Source organism: Lithobates pipiens, unplaced genomic scaffold (genome assembly GCF_037356315.1).
Source record: "Lithobates pipiens isolate NorthernLeopardFrog02 unplaced genomic scaffold, aLitPip1_a1.2 Scaffold_1, whole genome shotgun sequence".
In the NCBI taxonomy this organism is placed as follows: Eukaryota; Metazoa; Chordata; class Amphibia; order Anura; family Ranidae; genus Lithobates; species Lithobates pipiens.
This window is the reverse complement of record NW_027507685.1, coordinates 127,768,923-127,787,471: the sequence shown is the minus strand read 5'-3', so window position 1 is coordinate 127,787,471 and position 18,549 is coordinate 127,768,923. Positions and strand designations below refer to the sequence as shown.

The following is an 18,549-nucleotide window of genomic DNA, read 5'->3' as shown; positions in this document are numbered from 1 at the left end:
CTGAGCCGTACCAGGCCGCGTGCCCTCAACATGGGGGGTGGCTACCCCCACCACAAAGCACCTTTTCCCCATGTTGATGCATTCCTCGGGACATGATGCAGCCCAGCATGCCTTGGGACATGTTGATGCAGCCCAGCATGCTTTGGGACCTGACATCACAAGGGGCGGGGCCACTGTGTGACATCACCCGGTGACCACGCCCGTTCCTATATAAGTGATCGCGCAGCGCTCACATGGCATTACAGTGGGAGAGAGCATCGTGTCAACATTGAAAGAAGAAGGAAGAAGGAGGTGGCGGCATTCACTTCCCTCGCTAGTCCCAGGCGGTAGATGTAATTGCGGTAACGCCACCCAAGTAATGGGAATGGCGTTACCATGAGGGGAAGAGTAATCAGTTACCTGCTAAAGTAAGTGCATTAAGTAACTCCGTTTATTTTAACTGACTTACTTACATCACTGGCCACGACTGCCAGGAAAATTGTTGAGGATGCAAAGAAAAACCCACAAATATCTTCAGACGAAATACAGGACTCTCTGAAAACATGTGGTGTGGCTGTTTCAAGATGCACAATAAGGAGATACTTGAAGAAAGATGGGCTGCATGGTCGAGTCGCCAGAAGAAACCCATTACTACGCAAGTGCCACAAAGTATCCCATTTACAATACGCCAAACAGCACAGAGACAAGCCTTAAATCTTCTGGCACAAAGTCATTTGGTTGATGAGACCAAAATTTAGCTTTTTGGCCACAACCATAAACGTTACATTTGGAGAGGAGTCAACAAGGCCTATGATGAAATGTACAGAGGTGGATCTCTGATGTTTTGGGGATGCGGGAACTACAAAGACACAGGAAATTTGCTCAAAATTGTTGGCAAGATGAATGCAGTATGTTATCAAAAATTCCTGGAGGAACCAAAGGCGGAATTATAGGGGTCACTGAGATCGCCAAGGCGACCGGGCCCCGTGCTGCAGGGGGCCCTTGAGGGCCTCCTTGTATATCTCAAGGAGCGGGCGCCTGAGACCGAGCTCCCCGATCTTATGCCGAACTGTAATCGGCACTGTGCGGGGAGCTCGGAGTCATCACACTGATTACAACTAAAGTGAAAGCACAGTGTGTGCTCTTTGTCTCCCCCTACAGTGCAGTCCCCGGCAGGAAGAGGTAAGATAAAGAAAGCACTGTAGTTTTTTAAAAGACTTTATGTATGTATGTGTATGTGTGTGTGCATTTATATGTGTGTGTGTGTATGTGCATGTGTGTGTGTATGTATATGTACAGTATGTGTGTGTATGTGTGCATGTATGTGTGTGCATGTGTATGTGCATGTGTGTAGATGGCGAGCAGGCGGGGGGCACACTGGGGACATTCAAGGGCACACTAGCAGCATTTGATGGCACACTGGCAGCGTTTGGCACAGTTTCTGCAATTGATGGCACAGTGGCAGCGTTTAATGGTACAATGGCTGCAATTGATGGCACAGTGGCAGTGTTTGGCGCAGTGGCTGCGTTTGATGGGCACAGTGGCTGCAATTGATGGCACAGTGGCAGCATTTGAGGGCACAATGACAGCGTTAAATGGGCACAGTGGCAGCATTTGGCAAAGTGGCAGCGTCTGATGGCATAGTGGCAGCGTTTGATGGCACAATTCGAATCAAGTTTTTTTTTTTGATGGACACCGCGCCAGTCCTGAGGAGCTGCTGGCAGGAGTTTTTAGGCAAGGCCGCGGCTTCGTCCTAGTCCGCGGGTCCGGCCTCGCGGACTAGGCTGAAGCCGGGGCCTCACCTAAAAACTCCTGCCCACAGCTCCTCAGGACCAATGCGGTGTCAGCGCCAATCCTGGTGAAAAAAAAATTGATTTTCTGAAAATTTGAATAGATTTGACCTCTCAACTTGATTCAAGATTCAAATCAATTTTTTCCCCAGCCATTGGGAGCCAATGGCTGAGCTGCTTTCAATCTATCCAATCAGGAGCCGAGAACCCCGGGAAAAGGAAGAGCGCATCTCCACCTGGTGAAGTTCCAAGGCTCAGGTAATTAAAACGGGGGGGGGGGCTGGGGTTCCAGTGACTGCCAGATGTTTTTTCACCTTAATGCATAGGATGCATTAAGGTGAAAAAACACAAGGGTTTACAACCCCTTTAAATGCATCATCACTATGCTGCAACTGCATGCAACACACACAGTTGCAGAGTGGTTGCAGTTCAGCCCCATTCAGCTAGGGATGTACTTAAATGGTGCCCTGACTGGAAAAAGATTGAGAAACACTGGCATAGAGGAACTCATCTCTCCACATGACTCCTGCAGCCGCTAAACGCCTGTGGGAGGGAGAGGTGGAGAAGCGGCGGGAAATTGAGAAATTGGTTCCTTTACATGCAGCCACCCACTTGCAACTGGGCTCTGTTGTTCCACCACCGAGCTCGGAGTAAAGGACCCTCTCAGGGGGGCCCTTCATGGTTTCTTGCATCTGGGCCCTGAAGGTTCTAGTTACGCCACTGGGAGGAACATATGCATTCATCAACCAGGAAGCTTCGCATGGGACGTACTTGGACATTCCAACATGACAATGATCCAAAACACAAGGCCAAGTCAACCTGTCATTGGCTACAGCAGAATAAAGTGAAGGTTCTGGAGTGGCCATCTCAGTCTCCAGACCTCAATATCATTGAGACACTCTGGGGAGATCTCAAATGTACAGTTCATGCAAGACAGCTCAATAATTTACAGGAACTGGAGGCTTTTTGCCAAGAGGAATGAGCAGCTTTACTATCTGAGAAGATAAAGAGCCTCATCCACAAATACCACAGAAGACTTCAAGCTGTCATTGATACTAAAGGGGGCAATACACGGTATTAAGAACTGGGGTGTGTAAACTTTTGATCAGGATCATTTGGGTAGTTTCTGTTGTCATTATGATTTAAAAAGAGTAAAAACAGTTGATTAATAATAAATAGCTTCCGCCAAACACTAACCAAGTGTGAAAGAAAAGTTTTTGTGTTATCACTCATATTCTCTGAAAAATGGCCAAGAATATATATAAATATATATATAAATTCTGCCAGGGTATGTAAACTTATGAGCACAACTGTATATAACACGACAGCCCCCATGAAATATACAGGAAGGAAACATTTAAAGGAGAACTTCACTTTCGTAAAAATAAATAAATAACATATAGTACCATATAAAATTGCTACGCAGGCCATTTTTTTATGTTCTTAAAAATTACCTTTCCTTTTCATTCAGTAGCTGTAATTTTCTAAACATGTTAAAAAAACTTTAGTGAAATGTGCCAATCTGGAGGCATTCTATAAACTGCTGGCGCACAGAAACCCTCCTCCCGAAATATTATTTCCTGCTTGTGTGATTGGCTTACTAAGTACATTTTTTTAACCTTTCCTTGTGATGTGAATTTCATTTTTGGGAAGAGACTTCCTAAGGGCCAGTTCACATCACATTTTTTTTTTTTCTGCATCAAAAACATATGTAAAGTAGGTTATATGGTTTCCAATGGCATAGTTCACACCAGTACAGTCAGTTCCAGGGAGTTCCAGTTACAGAAATAAAAGTAGAACATGTTGCATTTTTACTACACTGGACTGTACTGAAACACGGTAAAACACATTGAAATACACTGGAACACTTCAAAAATGCATCAAAAAAGCACCGGGCCCCAGTATAGTGAAAAAAATGGAAAAAAGAAGAAAAAAAGCATCTGTAATGCATCCGAAAATGCATCAAAATATCACCAAAAACACGTTAAACGCATTTAAAAATGCACTTGCAGAAACACATCCGGAATGGATCTGGAATGCGTTTTTGTGGTGTGAACCAGTCCTAAGGGTTAACTACTTCTAAAGGGATGAAGCTTTCCTCATTAAAACGCTTAAAGTACACCAGGTGGTTATAATAAACACATACCCTTCAAATGTACAGTATCTTCTATGCAAACATGACATAGAAGTGAGTCTACAGAATTATCAAACTCGCTTGTATATGACTTAGGCTGGATTCACACCTATGCAGTTTTTTAGTGCTTTTTGCATTTTGCAGATTTGCGCAACAGAACGTGTTCCATAGGAAACCATGTTAAATGGACTGTAGTGAAAACCTGCAAAATGCAAAAAGCACTAAAAATGCATAGGTGTGAATCCAGCCTAAAGCCGCGTACACACGGTCGGAGAATCCGTCGGAATGCGTCTTATCGGACCGTGTCGTCAGATAATCCGACTGTGTGTGGTATGCATCGGACTGATTCCGTCCGAATCTCCGTCCGACCCAATTTTCCAACATGTTGGAAATATTTCCCGACCAACTGGGCCGGTCAGACGTAATCCGATCATGTGTAGAGAATTTTGATCGGACCAAGTGCCACGCATGCTCAGATCAAATTCCTACATCAAAGCTTTTGGCTACTAGCCTGAATCTAGTCCCATCGTAATGAAATTACGTCATCATGTGCTGAAAGATCGGATTTTTCGACAACTTAGTCCGACCGTGTGTATGCAACAGTTTGGGACACAATCCGTCAGACTAAATCTGATGGACAAAATCCGACGGATTTGGTTGGCAGAATCTCCGACCGTGTGTACAGGGGCTTAGACTGGATTCACACTATTGCTATGCAGGAACCACCATGATTCCTGTGCGGGTTCCCGCATTGAATATCACTTGCTGGTGGTTCAGGCTGGATTCACACCTATGCAGTTTTAGTGCTTTTTGCATTTTGCAGATTTGCACTACGGAACGTGTTCCATAGGAAACCATGTTAAATGGACTGTAGTGCAAATCTGCAAAATGCAAAAAGCACTAAAACTGCATAGGTGTGAATCCAGCCTCACACTGCCCTATGAGAACCGCTGCGGGTGTCATTTAGGGTTACCACCTCATCCCTTTAAAACCGAAAACATAATAACACCGGTTCTGTGACTGATTAAGGTGGTAATTAAACACTTCATTAAATTAGTCTCAGAACCTGTGTAATTCATATGTGTTCGGGTTTAAAGGGATGAGGTAGCAACCCTAGTGTCAATACAAAATTAATGACACCCTCAAGACGGTTCGCAGATCACAGTGTGAACTGTGAAATGGTGCAGGAATCGGATTGCATGAGTGTGAACACCCATCCGATTCCAGTGCGCACCAAAAAAAGGGTCCTGCACCATTTTGATCCGAATGCGATACAATCTGTATGGCTGAATTTGCATCGCACAGACATCACATGTGATCGGCACAGCAATGAGGTGCAAATCACATGCAATGTCTGTGATCACAATAGTGAGAACCCAGCCTAAGGCTTGATTCACACCTATGCAGTTTTCGTGCTTTTTGCATTTTGCAGATTTGCACTACAGAACGTGTTGCATAGAAAACCATGTTAAATGGACTGTAGTGCAAATCTGCAAAATGCAAAAAGCACTAAAAATGCATAGGTGTGAATAAAGCCGTACTGACACTTTAAATACACTATGTGGACCTTTGTGGACACCTGACCATCAAACTATAAGGCCTGGTTCACACCTATGCATTTTTTAGTGCATTTTCAGTTTTGCAGAAACACACTACAGTCCATTTAACATGATTTCCTATGGGTCATGTTCACATCTGTGCATTTTATGGAAAGGCCTGGGACTTTTTTCAGTTTTTTTGGTTCCATAGACTTCAATAGATCAGACATGTGTATTGAAAAACGCAAATGCACCTGGAATATGCAAACTGCAACCTGCATAGGTGTGAACCAGGCATTAGAGCTTGTTGAATGTCCCAATCCAAAGCCCGGACATTAATATGGGTTTGCCATATTGCATTTGTGAGGTCAGGTACTGATGTTAAATGAAAAAACCTGGCTTGTAATTGACATTCCAGTTATTAGCAAAGGTGTTCAGTAGGGCTGAAGTCAAGGTTCTATGCAGGCCATTTCAGTTCCTTTACACCAAATTCATGAAATCATGTCTTTATGTGGACCTCATCTTCTAACGGGCACAGCCATGTTGCAACAGAAAAAGGCCTTTCCCCAAACTGTTGCCACAAGGTTGCAAGTGCAATTGTTTAAAATGTCTTGTATGTTGACGCATTAATTGTACCCTTCACTGGAAACACCTAAACTCAATATATTTTACCATATAGACCAGGCTTTCTCAACCTTTTAATCCTAGAGGAACCTCAAAAATAATTTTCATGTCTCGAGGAACCTTTACTAAAACCAAATCATCAAGGCTCAATAGGAACAATGCTCCTTATATTGGTGTTCAATAGGAAGAATGTCCCCCTTAAAGTGGTGTTCAGAATAGATAGTGTATCAGTAGTATGTTTAACAGATAATGAAGGTTTAAAGTAGAAGGAACATTTCTATTTAAAGGAGAAAGTGGGTATCAGTAAAAAAAAAAAAAAAAAAAAAAAAAAAAAACAGAACTCATGTTAGTAACTCTTCTACTTACAGAATGAACATAACAACGCCGACTGCCCAGCAATCCACAGGTCGACCATATCTGTGTCGTGATACCACCTCTGGAGCTGGTGACATAAAGATGTAGATAATTCTGACATTAGTGGAAAAAATGTTGATATATAAAGCTAGCAAGCAACCAGATTTTTCCTTTCAGATGGCTTTGCTGAAGGTTACTGCACTTTACCAATATCTCTGCCTTGGTAAGAAACGCTGATAAAAACAATGTAGAAAGAAGGGAGCAGATGTTCCCAATCATTTCTTAAGTGCAATTTTTGATAAAACTGCACATGGTTATTTTGATGATCGTTCCATGTCACAAGTAAGTGATATTTGCTGATTGAGCCACCAGGCTCAATTCTGCTCTAACATCTCTCCCCCTATTTCTTGCACATTCTATGGGTATATACCAATATTTTTTTTTTTTTTTTTTACATTAGATATACCCTTTTGAAATTTTAGAAGGATAATACTCAGCACCTCTCCCTGCACTGACTAAACCAATCTCTAGCGTAATAATTACATCCAAAGATATTCGTGTACCAGGGAAGGAAGGCTTCAACTATTCACTAAGTCTGGAATATGCCCCTATCACATGTCAGAGTCTCCTTTAGCTACAGAGGCTTTGATATTTGACAGGTAATGACAGCGGAGGGGGGCAGTACTTAGTGCCAGGAGGTGGCAGGCCCAAATCTTGGTAATAGTCAGGTATACTGCCAAGGGCAAAGATTCAGGGACCTTCCCAGGCAAAAATTTAATCTTAGCTGAAGACGGTGCTTGAAAGTATTTCTACTCTACTATCAATGGTAGTTAATACACTTAGGTGGACATGACAGATTCTTTTTAAGCTAGACATACAATATAAATTCTATAGCCACTAGAGACTGTCTTCTGATTCCATTTTTAACTTACATTTAAGACTGTTTTTTCCAGATACTTACCCAGATATTCTGGAGTCCCACATGGCTCTGTAATTTCTCCACTCTCAAAACAGGACAAGTAGAAATCCCGCAGGACCACTTTGGAGTGATTATTTTGATTGTAATACATGAGGTTTTCCAGCTGGGGGAGTGAGAAGCACACAAACGCAGTACATTAGATCATCTGCAGGCTCCGCATAGATCTCTCTCTGTTCTCTACGAATATCTGGATGACCGATATTCTACACCTTTACAGCCAGTGAAGTCTAACTCCTCCTGCTGCGTGGATATGAAAAATCTGAGGCCTAGACTGGTAACCTAGATTTTATCAAAGAGGGTTGTATGTCTGGAAATTATATTTGTGTTCACTTGTGTTGCAGAGTCCCTGTCCTGTTCTAACAACATACAAAATAGTAAATGAATGTATCATTCAAAACTCTGTTTTCTGGTGTAGCCCTTGAGGTTCTATTTTTTAATACATTTAGGTAACAATTTACTTTCTCATGGTTTATAGGGATATTAGAAGCCTAGGTGAAAAGGTAACTGTCAGAAGATATGAACATAAAGTTGACAAATCGTATGGCTCAGAAGAGATTCTTGCCTTTTTTCATCATCCATTGAGGGACAAAGGAATTCAGAAACAGACAATTTATGCTGCTACCTACAGGAGGTTGGGACATTGGCAAACAGAAAAGTTGCAAGCCAGCCCCTATATGATCCATCCTCTATCCATAATGGATCAGCTTTTTGCTACTGTCCTAGGAAGTTAGAGATTTTTTCTTCAGCTCTGCAGAAAAAAAGTAAATACATTTTTTGCTATTATTCGATCTTCACGATTTGTTTTCCTTAGTGACTTAAATCTAAGTTATTGTGACACAGCTGATATTTTTTCCTTGGTGACTTCAATAAAAATTTCCATGTTGCTGCTTGAAGCTATGTCTACATAAGAACTATCCAAATCAGGGCATCCTCAGCGGTAGCTTTGGAGGTTGTACCTAGACTTCGCTGCACTAGATAATTGTGGAGCTAGCCTGTAATGTGACCTTGGAGCACAGGGCTATGGATTGTGGTACCTTCCAGACCCAAGTGTACTGGGTGTGTTAGCCACAGAGCATTTCCAAGTCCAGAGTCAAGGTACAGCCTCAAGTGTAACCCAGTATGTGAAGGCTCACTACGAGAGTAAGGCACTCATGCTCAGAAGCATTGGGTGCTACTTAACCTTAGCATCGCTGGATCGATCTTTGCTTCAGGGATCGCTTGGTTTGCTTCATGAGCTGGGTCAGTCAAAGCCTTCCATGTCCACTTTGGCCTTTTTATGTTTGTGCACAATTACTAGAACAGTCTCCTCACAGAGGCCCTAGGCAGGCTCTGGTGCCAACTCTGGCAGTGTCTATCCCTGACCCCTAAAATATTCTGTGCCCATTGGCCTTTCAAAGCCTTTCTGTGAGGCCCAATATCAGCAGACCTCATCTGCATACGACTTCCCAGGTGTCTAGGTATAACTTTGGGATAAAAAGTCCCTGTGGAAAATCAATCCTTTAACGTGTCACTATAGGGAAGAATATGGAGGCATTAGAACACCTGTCAATACTGTCTGTGCACCCATTATGGAGATTTACCCTCTCTAATTGTCCTGTTTACTATCAACATTGAAAATGAAAGAATGAAAGTAAAAGAAAATCTTAAATTGTGGGTTGTCCCCAGAAAAGTAACAGAGGGAAATCTTCCATCGGGAAACTAGTTCTGGTGACCTGGGGTACCCTAAGGGATTCCCTTAATTTTCAGGGATTTCACCTCACTTCATGTTTTGTCTACGAGACAGGAAATTAAGGTAAACTTCCCCAATGGAACACAGATGACAAAAATAAAACTGACAGGGTTTATTATCCTCCCTTACTCTAGCCAAAATAAAAAAAAGTTTGCTTATAGTTCCCCTTTAAGTATATGTCACAAAAAAATTCCTGCCTTACCACTTTGGGGTTTTTAGGGTGGTTGGAAGATGTCTCTCTGGTATGATTTTTTTCTGCTCATGTGGACTCTCTGTCCATTTCACCCTTTTCCTCTATGTCTGGGAGCCTGAACTTCTGGGTACAATCTTAAGGTCTCTGGAAGACCCCTACAATGAAAGGAACTTTCTGATGGGTGTATCCTCCCGCTAAGGTCCTCTGTCTGGTTCCCCAGAACAGGCTGTTCCCCACTCATTGGGGGTTCCTTCTGTGAGTTGGCATTTTGATCTGTTCTCTATTGGACATTACCTGAGGCTTTCAACTCTAGGAAGCTTTGGAAACTCATGAATTTATAGCATTTTTTATTTTTATATCGGCACTTCACTAATAGGGACTGCTTTTGTGGATTATAATATTTTTACCGATTTTTTGGGAGCACGGTTGCTCATCATATTTTGTTTATCTATCCAGCTTTTTATAAGCTTGAAGGCATGCAGCTCTGGCTATAAATCTTATTTGATTTTGCGCAGGGGATTATTATTATATATTGAGATCCTATTGCAAGATCGGTTGTCTGATTTACCAACTCCCTGCCTCATCGTGGATTCTCCTTTCCTAAAATTCCAAGGATTAAGCGTGCTAAACTTGAGCCTCAAAGTTCTGCTGGCCTCCTTTTTTTGTTTTGAACTTATTTTTGGTTGTCTAAACTTCCCTCTACAGATCTGTTTTTTTTACTGGAACTTTAAGTGATTTTTTTTGTTTGCCACGTTATTGTTGGTCTAATTTCCTCACGATCGGGTGAGGTGGTTGATTGTTGCTTGGTCTTCCAGTCTCTTGCTGGTGTAGGCTCATTATTCCTTAAGGGAGAAGTTTCCCCTCGCCGTTGACTGTCCTGGTCTGGAGCACCAGGATGATCCTCTGTGTCTTCCCTTTATTTGTCAGTTCACCTGCCTTGCAAGAGTTTCATCTAGCCTTGATTTGGACACTAATCCTTCAGATACCTCTGAAATGCTGATGGTTCCCAAAACTGTTGGAGCCCGTCAGAGGCTGTTGCCACCCCTCAGATGGACTGGTTTGGGATGTCCCAACTGTCGCTGAATTCCTGGGTTCCTCAATAGATAATGGAGAAAATTGATTTTTTGTACTTACTATAAGCTGATAAGCAGGATTTGGTAGAGCATTTCATCCCCCCTATTCCACAGGATGTCTTGGAATACATTTTTCTTTCATCCTTCCTCTTTCACAGGATGTCCGGCATACCCATCTCATCTTCCCCCTGCCTCTTCCATGGGTTACCTGGCATTACCTCCATTTTCACCCACTCTCTTCCACAAAGTGCCTGGGTTACCCAACTAATTTACCCTTTTTACTCCTACAGGGTTCCTGGAATACCTTATTTCTTTCTCTTTTCTTCTTCCACTGGGTGCCCTCCATCCCTCTACCACAAAGTTCTCAGATACACTGCTTCTTTACCCTGCCTCTTCTACAGGTATAAACATGCACACTCAGTCAATCACTTTTGGCTACCATACCATGTCTACAAGTCCCTTTAGCCAATGTATCAGTCGCTGCTCGCTGTTAATGTCACCAATGTCTCTCTCATATCCTGTCATCTTACCTTTAAGTTCCTATGAATAATGTGGAGATTGTGCAGATAAGCCACGGCCTCAAGGACCTGGCGGATCACATTACTGGCATCTTTCTCAGAGTAATATCCTTGCTCCAGGATCCAGTCAAAGACATCTCCTCCTGTGGCTCTACAAGATAAAATGTGATACTCAAAGTCACCAAGGCACCAAGTCTGTCTGTTTAAATCACAACTCAGGCACTGAGCAACGCTTCCAGTCACAACACTCGTGGAGGGCTTGACATTTAGACAGAATGGCATATGGAAAAAGTCTCCCTAAATACCTAGAGGAAACCCGCACAGATACAAGCCTTTGGATGATACTGTTCACTGTAGGAAATGTACCTCTGTGTTACAAGACAACAGCAATAGCTGCTATAAAACATACTACAATTTTTATTAGTTTGCCTGTGCTTGGTCTAAAAGTTAAAATGTTTGATCACACCATACCCAATATTCCCAACTTTGTGAAAAAAGGGATATCTGTTTGCGCAAAGCATGTAGGTAATGGACACACCCCCAGCCCAGTTACATGACCTGTAAAGAATTAATATAAAAACAATGATTGGTTAAACTGACAAGAGCTTCTTTTAAACACTATTTTTCTTTTTATATTGGCTTTTCAAAATAATAAATGCACACATTTAGATGTTTTAGTGCAGTATAATACTCTTGGCTGCTAAACGTTGTTATAGATACCCATACATCAGACAACTTAGGTGGAAAAAAGTACAGAGGGATTTGGTTCCAAAACAGGACGAGTCCCTCCAAATAAGGCACAGTTGCAGCCTACGCATACCTATTAAAACCCTGATTAAAATAAATTGGAATTGTCTTGACTGTTCATTTGCTTCTTCAAATTGATCTTAAAAATGTATTGTATGTGATTAAAAAAGACTATCGTATTTATCGGCGTAGAACACGCACAGACGTATAACATACACCTTCAATTTAAGAGGGAAGTTTCAGGGGAAAAGTTTTTTTTTTTCAAAATAAACCACTTTGAAGCAAAATAATGGTCAGTGCCCATTAATGCAGCCTGATCAGTGTCCATCTGCAGCCTCAATGCAGCCTGATCTGTGCTGCCCATCTGCAGCTTCAATGCAGCCTGATCTGTGCCCATCTGCAGCCTGATCTGCACCCATCTCCCATCAATGCAGCCTGATGCCCATCTGCAGCCTCACCATCTCTCATGCAGGAAATCACAGAGCCATTATCTCCTGTTTACTCGGCTCTGACTCGGCAGTCACATACAAAGTCCCACGCCCACCATCGGCATTGGACCAGCTCCTGTGATTGACAGAACACTGGTCCAATGCCAGTGGCGGAGGCGGGACTGTGTGTGTGACGTCAGAGCCGAGTGAGTCGATTTATACAGGAGATGACGGATTGGTGAATTCCAGCGGCGCTTGTCCCCCTCCTTCCCCTCTGAAGTACACTATTGGTGTACAACATGCACCTGTGATTTGCCCCCTATTTTTAGGGGGGAAAAGGTGTGTGTTATATATGATAAATATGGTATTTATGTCTTGATTTTCTTAGATTTGATCCAAATATTAAAAGACGTTAGACTGAAAGGTGGGCACCTTAAAGTGGATGTAAGCTCGATTCATGAAATTTGACCTAAGCACAAATATCTGTAGTGTTTTCTTATTTCTCTCCAAAGCACTAGGTCCCCTGTCTTTATGCTGTTTCATTTCTCTGGTATCATAATGTGCTAGTATGAAATACCCACCTTAGAACAAAGCCCTCTCAGCAGCACCCACTCACTGCTGAGTGGGCTGACATCTTCTCCCATCCTTTCTTCCGGGATCGCGGGCTCCGGTGCTGTGAGTGGCCTATATACTGTATACTCACCTATATGGCTGCGGCATCATCTGATGCTGTAGCTATCCCTTGCTGGCTCTAACACAGAGAACTTAAAGATCACGTCACTACTGATTGCTCAGTTCTTGGTCTTCAGCGGCAGACAGCGGAGACTGTCAGTCCCCGCTCTCTCCTCTGCCCCTCCAGCACTCACTGGAACACCAGGCTGGAGCGGGAGTGGGAGCAGCTGGATCAGGCTCTCGCTGGTGCACTGAGAGGGTGAGTCAGCTGCTGGTCAGGCAACTGAGTGGATCCCAACATTATTGTGCAGAGCCTGCACTGTCTCTGTGACGTCAGATGGGCTTAAGCACAGGAGTGCAGATATAAGTGTGCTCCTGTGACCCACAGGAGAAGTATAGCCAGAACAGCTTTGGCCATACTTCTCCTTTAAAGCTAGCCATACATATAGCAACTTTAAGGTAAATTGGATTGACCAGGATTTGAACATACATTTGAAAGTGTTTTCGTGAAAACAAGCAATTTACCACTCACATAATTAATCATTCTGAACTGGGCTATATAATTGACAGCTGTCATTTTGTCAAAAGTAATCAAAATTTGCCATAGGGTTCGAACAAGGCAAATTCAATCCCATCCCTTTTCGGTTGATCGAAACCACTAATTAGCTGAGGATTTTAATTTCAACTCAATCGAAAGTGGTTGAAATTGTGGGAAAATTGACAGCTGTAGGGTCAGTTTAACAAAAGAGTCTTCTTTACACACAAGTAGGTGAACAAAATACATTTTTGATTGCAGCGTCCTATAATCAATAACTAAGATCTGCTCCATTTTTGCAGCGATTGCAAGGTTTTTCCAATTATCCACCATTAATAATGCAGAAGAAAGAACCGTGTTCAGTCTTTAGATAATGACTGTGGAAATCTGCACTCAATCACAGAATATTTTTAGTTGCATAACTGCAAATCTCCCGTGGAGTTTGACCCTAATCTCTATTCTCCTGTTCTTTGTCTACGCACAGCAGCACAGGTCCGGTATATTCTTAGCAACACAAACTTACAGTTCTTGAATAATATAGAATTCCTTCTTGGTTTCAAATGTATCGATTAGCTGCAAGATGTTGGGATGATTGACCCTGGACAAGAAAAGAGAGACATACAACTAATACAGTGTGAAAGGCTTAGTAAACAAAGAAGAAAATGCAATTTACAGTGAAATTAAAGGACATCTGTACTCATAGAAATACGGATTGCACCATGCCTGACCTCATTCAGAAAAAAAATAGTTGCCTGGCTGTCTTTGGCTTTATTATTTTGAAGTACTGGCCCAGAACAAGCATTCAGATCAGGAAATAGTCAAAAATACCTATCTTCATATTTTTTTTTCTGAGCTAGTAACATAGAACGCACTGAAACCTTGGGACCAGCATAACAGGTGGGGAATTTGCATTTATAGAAGGTCAGGAATGGCAGCCTCTCTATTTCCTTCAGGGCAGATTTAGTTTAAAGTGTTTCTAAAGGCAGAAGGTTTTTTCTTAAGTGCAGCTCCCCCTCATGCTTACTTGAGCCCCATGTTGATCCAGGGATGTGCATGAGAGCAGTGCCAGGTCTCTCTCACCTCATTGGCTCACGCAGCAACAGCCAGTGAGCCAATGAGAGGAGGGGGGAGAGGCTGAGCCACGCTCTGTGTGTGAGTAGACAATGTCCATTCACAGGAGCATGGCTCAGGAGCAAGCCTCCTTGAGTGGCCCCATAGTAAGAGGCAGGGGGAGTAACCAGGTGGGGGACCCAAAAAGAAGAGGAGGATCAGGGCTTCTCTGTTCAAAATCATTGTCCAGAACGGATAAGTATAACCACTTTGACCCCGGAAGATTTTACTCCCTTCCTGACAGAGCATTTTTTGCGATCGGCATTGCATCGCTTTAGCTGACAATTGCACGTTAATGCGACATTGTACCCAAACAAAATTTATGTCCTTTTTTCCCACAAATAGAGCTTTCTTTTGTTGGTATTTGAAAAAAAAAGCAATTTTTTTTACTTTTTGCTATAATAAATATCCCCCAAAAATATCTATCGGTTTAGCCCGATATGTATTCCTCTACATATTTTTGGTAAAAAAGAAAATCGCAATAAGCGCATATTGATTGGTTTGCGCAAAAGTTATAGCATCTACAAAATAAGCGATAGATTTATGGCATTTTTATTATATATATATATTTTTTTTATTAGTAATGGCGGTGATCTGCATTTTTTATATCGTGACTGGCGGACACATCGGACACTTTTGACACTATTTTGGGACCAGTGCCATTTATCAGTGCTATTGTCAGTATCTCCCTGTTCTGCCTCTCCACACCGCAATCGCGGGCCACCGGTGAGTTCCCGGGACCTGTGGGCACGCTACCGCGGCGGGCGCGTGTGCCAGATAGGCGGAAAATTTAAAGGGACGTACAAGTACACCCATTTGCCCGCCTGCGCCATTCTGCCAACGTACATCTGTGTGCGGCAGTCGGATAATAGTTTTTTTATTTAAAAAAAAACAAAAAAAAAACAACCTTTAGAATCACTTTAAGCTCCTGAGCTCCCTCATGTGACCTAAAACCTGATCATGTGGTCTCTGGCTATCAGAAGCAATGGTGGTGATTACAGTTGTTAGATACTGCAGAGAGATTTCATAGATTTGCAGAATCCATAGATTTCTTCTGTGAAGATTGTATCTGATAGATTTAGACCAAGATTGGAGGACCTTCAAGGCACAACCTTTGTGAGGTGCTACCTGGATATGCAAAAAGCAAACAAGTTTGTCCTTGTGTACATATATAATTACAAATTATATGTAGAAGTAAGGTTTTAATATTTTTACACACGCTGACAGGAATCATCAACATGAATTTAAACTCTTCAACTTATACGCAAATAAGTCTATACTTCCCTTTTACAGTGCTTGTAAACCTCTGAAATTAAAATGAACAAAGAATATCCTTCTATAGTTTGTACTTGCCTCTATCCAAAGCACTGACTGTGATTTTCAGTTTGCTCTCTTATTCCTCAGCTATCTGCATGAGGCACTTCTGACATAGGGTGACCACATGTCCCGTATTTTGCATGTCTGTCCCGGCCCCCTTTATTCCAGGACAATACAGTGTCCCAGAATGAAACTAAAACACCCCCCCCCAATCCGTGCCCGGAATAAGGCACTTTGTCTTATTCACTAAAAGTACTTGTCCTGGCCAGGAATGTCTGGAGAGGCACAATTCCCACCCACTGCTTGTGATTTTAGAAATCATAAATCCTGCCTCTTGTGTCTAATCACTGCAGGGCAATGTAGAGCCAGCGTTAGAACAAGGGAAAACGAGCCTCGGCTGACCAGGACAAGTACTGTCTGCAAGTAAAGTGGTGATGAGGGGGCTTTTTGGGGGGCGTGATCAGTGCTTCTGGGTAGAGCGTGCCCCCACTGCCCTGGTTGTGCTGTGATTCGTTACAGTACCAGCTGATTTTTGGGATGGAGGGGTGTCCTTGAATGGCAGTTTGAAAATGTGGTCACCCTATTATGACAGTCTATGTGGACACCAGACAATCCTGGGAGAAAGCCCTGCCCCCTCTCCAGCACACAGCAGTAGATTGACAGCCTCAGCTGTGGTTGTTCCTATTTGAGACTGCATAGAGAGAGGTGTGTCCTTTTCCTTCAATTAGGTCTCAGATTAGACTCAGTTTTCTGCTCTATGCAGTGCAGTGCGTGTTATCAGATCCCTCGTGCCTCTGTAAGCTGAGAAATGCTGTCTAAATGCTGTTCTTTGAAGGGCTATAGAGAAGAGAGGGCAGCAGATAAACAGGTACAATGTATGTAGGAGGATTTGTTTAATCTCTCTGTATCACCTGAGGCTAGTCACATCACTGGGTATATGTAAGGGTTTACAAAAAAAATTCAAGAACCTGCTCTATTAAAACACTTTAACACTTTGAAATCAAACCTATAGCTGACTTCACCATATTGAAAATGTTGTGAAAGTGTCATTCTTTTAGCAATTTTAATGAACATAAAAATGGGCAGATCTACTGCCCTACGTGGAAGATATTGCTGAGGGCACTGCCACCTTTGTCCTTACTATGCAGGGTTGGGCCATCAGTCACAGCTAGTCCCTTCCAACATGTGTTGCATGGACCATCCTGCAAGGATGTAGTACTTGACAGCTTGTGGGAACCTACAGGCGCACGGTGTTATAGGCAGCTCTAGGGGCTCAAGGGGTATGGTGACCTGCATGAAAGGTCAAAATTTGCATGTGAAATGAGGTGTGGCTTTGGGGATATTGTAGATGCAGGAAGTTGCTAACAGCATACTTGGCAAACACAGGACATACAGTTACCTCTTCTATCCTCATACATTCCTTCTAAGTTGACTGCAGAAGGCCCTGCGCTGTGCCTCCGGTGTTATACCAAAATAGACATCTCTGCTTTTCTGGCTAGTCCAGGATTGTCAGACAAGGATCATCTGGGGAAATCATAGCTAAAGTGATTCTGAGGATGTCTTTATTCTGTAGCTACTCTCCACCCCACCGCACCACTTGATGGTAATCAGGCATCACGCTGTATCTTGACCACCTTATAGGCAGAAGGAATAAAGAAGAAAAAAGGAAAACTTGTTTCTGCTTTCTGTTCTACACGAATGTGGTTTTGCTTCACGTGTGACACATTCACTTAAAGCTGAACTCCAGGCAGATGAAAAGACACCATATATTCATATGAAATATTTAGATTTTTACATACAAATAGCATAGGTAACTTCATTTGCTAAGGCCCATGCCTTCCTTTGTACTATGGGCCAGGAGATGAGGGAGCAGCATGCATGAAGAACCATCGGATTCTGCTGTATGCACACGTGATGACCGAACCGTGCTGACAGAAGAGACCGGAATGAGTAGACTTGGTGACTGGTGTGTTCAGGTCTTCTTTCAAGGTCCAGTCAGCAGGCTGAGGGCTAGAGGCAATACCACCACTGTGTTTCTTAAAGTGGCCATAAACCTTTGTGTTTTTTCACCTTAATGTATCCTATGCATTAAGGTTAAAAAACACCTGCCAGTGACCCGCCCCCTATCCCCCCCCCCCCCCCCCGTTTTACTTACCTGAGCCCTGGAACTTGACCTGCCGGGGACGCGCTGTCTCTCTGTCCGAGGTTCTTGGCTCTTGATTGAATAGGTTGATAGCAGCGCAGCCATTAGCTCCTGCTGCTGTCAATCAAATCCAATGACGCGGGACAAGCCATACATTCGGCAGCTATGGACGCTGAATGCTGGACTCGGGAGCGCGCCCGCAAGGTAACCCCCTTGGGAGAGTGCTTCCGGGGGACCCCAGAAGACGAGGATCGGGGGCCAATCTGTGCAAAATGAGATGCACAGTGGAGGTAAGTATGATATGTTTGTTTTTTTTTGTTTTTTTTAAAACCTTACAATCACTTTAATTAGTCCGGAGGTTGCGGCGCCTATGGTTGCCGAAAAGAATGTCAAATTTTCATTCTTCTGACCACAGAACAGTTCTCCACTTTGCAAAAGACCAATTTAAATGAGCTTTGGTCAGAGAAGATGGCAGGGTTTCTGGATCATGTTCATATATGGTTTCTTCTTTGCATGATAAAGCTTAACCTTGCATTTTTGGATGGCACAGCGAACTGTGAGAGAGATTTTTTTTTAAGTATTCCTGAGCCCATACAGTAAAGTCCATCACAGAACCATCCCTGTTTTTAAAGCAGTGCCCTCTAAAGGCCCGAAGATCAGGATCATCTAATATTGCATTTCGGCCT

At 42.9% G+C, this 18,549-nt stretch overlaps 1 protein-coding gene across 3 annotated transcripts in view; it reads right to left on the bottom strand.

Moving 5' to 3' along the window:
* The window catches only part of LOC143974744 (caM kinase-like vesicle-associated protein), a 197,895-nt gene that overhangs the window by 20,458 nt on the left and 158,888 nt on the right, over positions 1-18,549 (bottom strand). For all 3 annotated transcript variants that reach the window (XM_077476446.1, XM_077476437.1, XM_077476456.1), the window contains 4 exons: positions 13,817-13,891; positions 10,924-11,062; positions 7,381-7,501; positions 6,432-6,507 (listed from right to left, as the gene is read on the bottom strand). In XM_077476446.1, the coding sequence (XP_077332572.1) occupies positions 6,432-6,507; positions 7,381-7,501; positions 10,924-11,062; positions 13,817-13,891 (411 nt within the window). The remainder of the gene's footprint in view (positions 1-6,431; positions 6,508-7,380; positions 7,502-10,923; positions 11,063-13,816; positions 13,892-18,549) is intronic.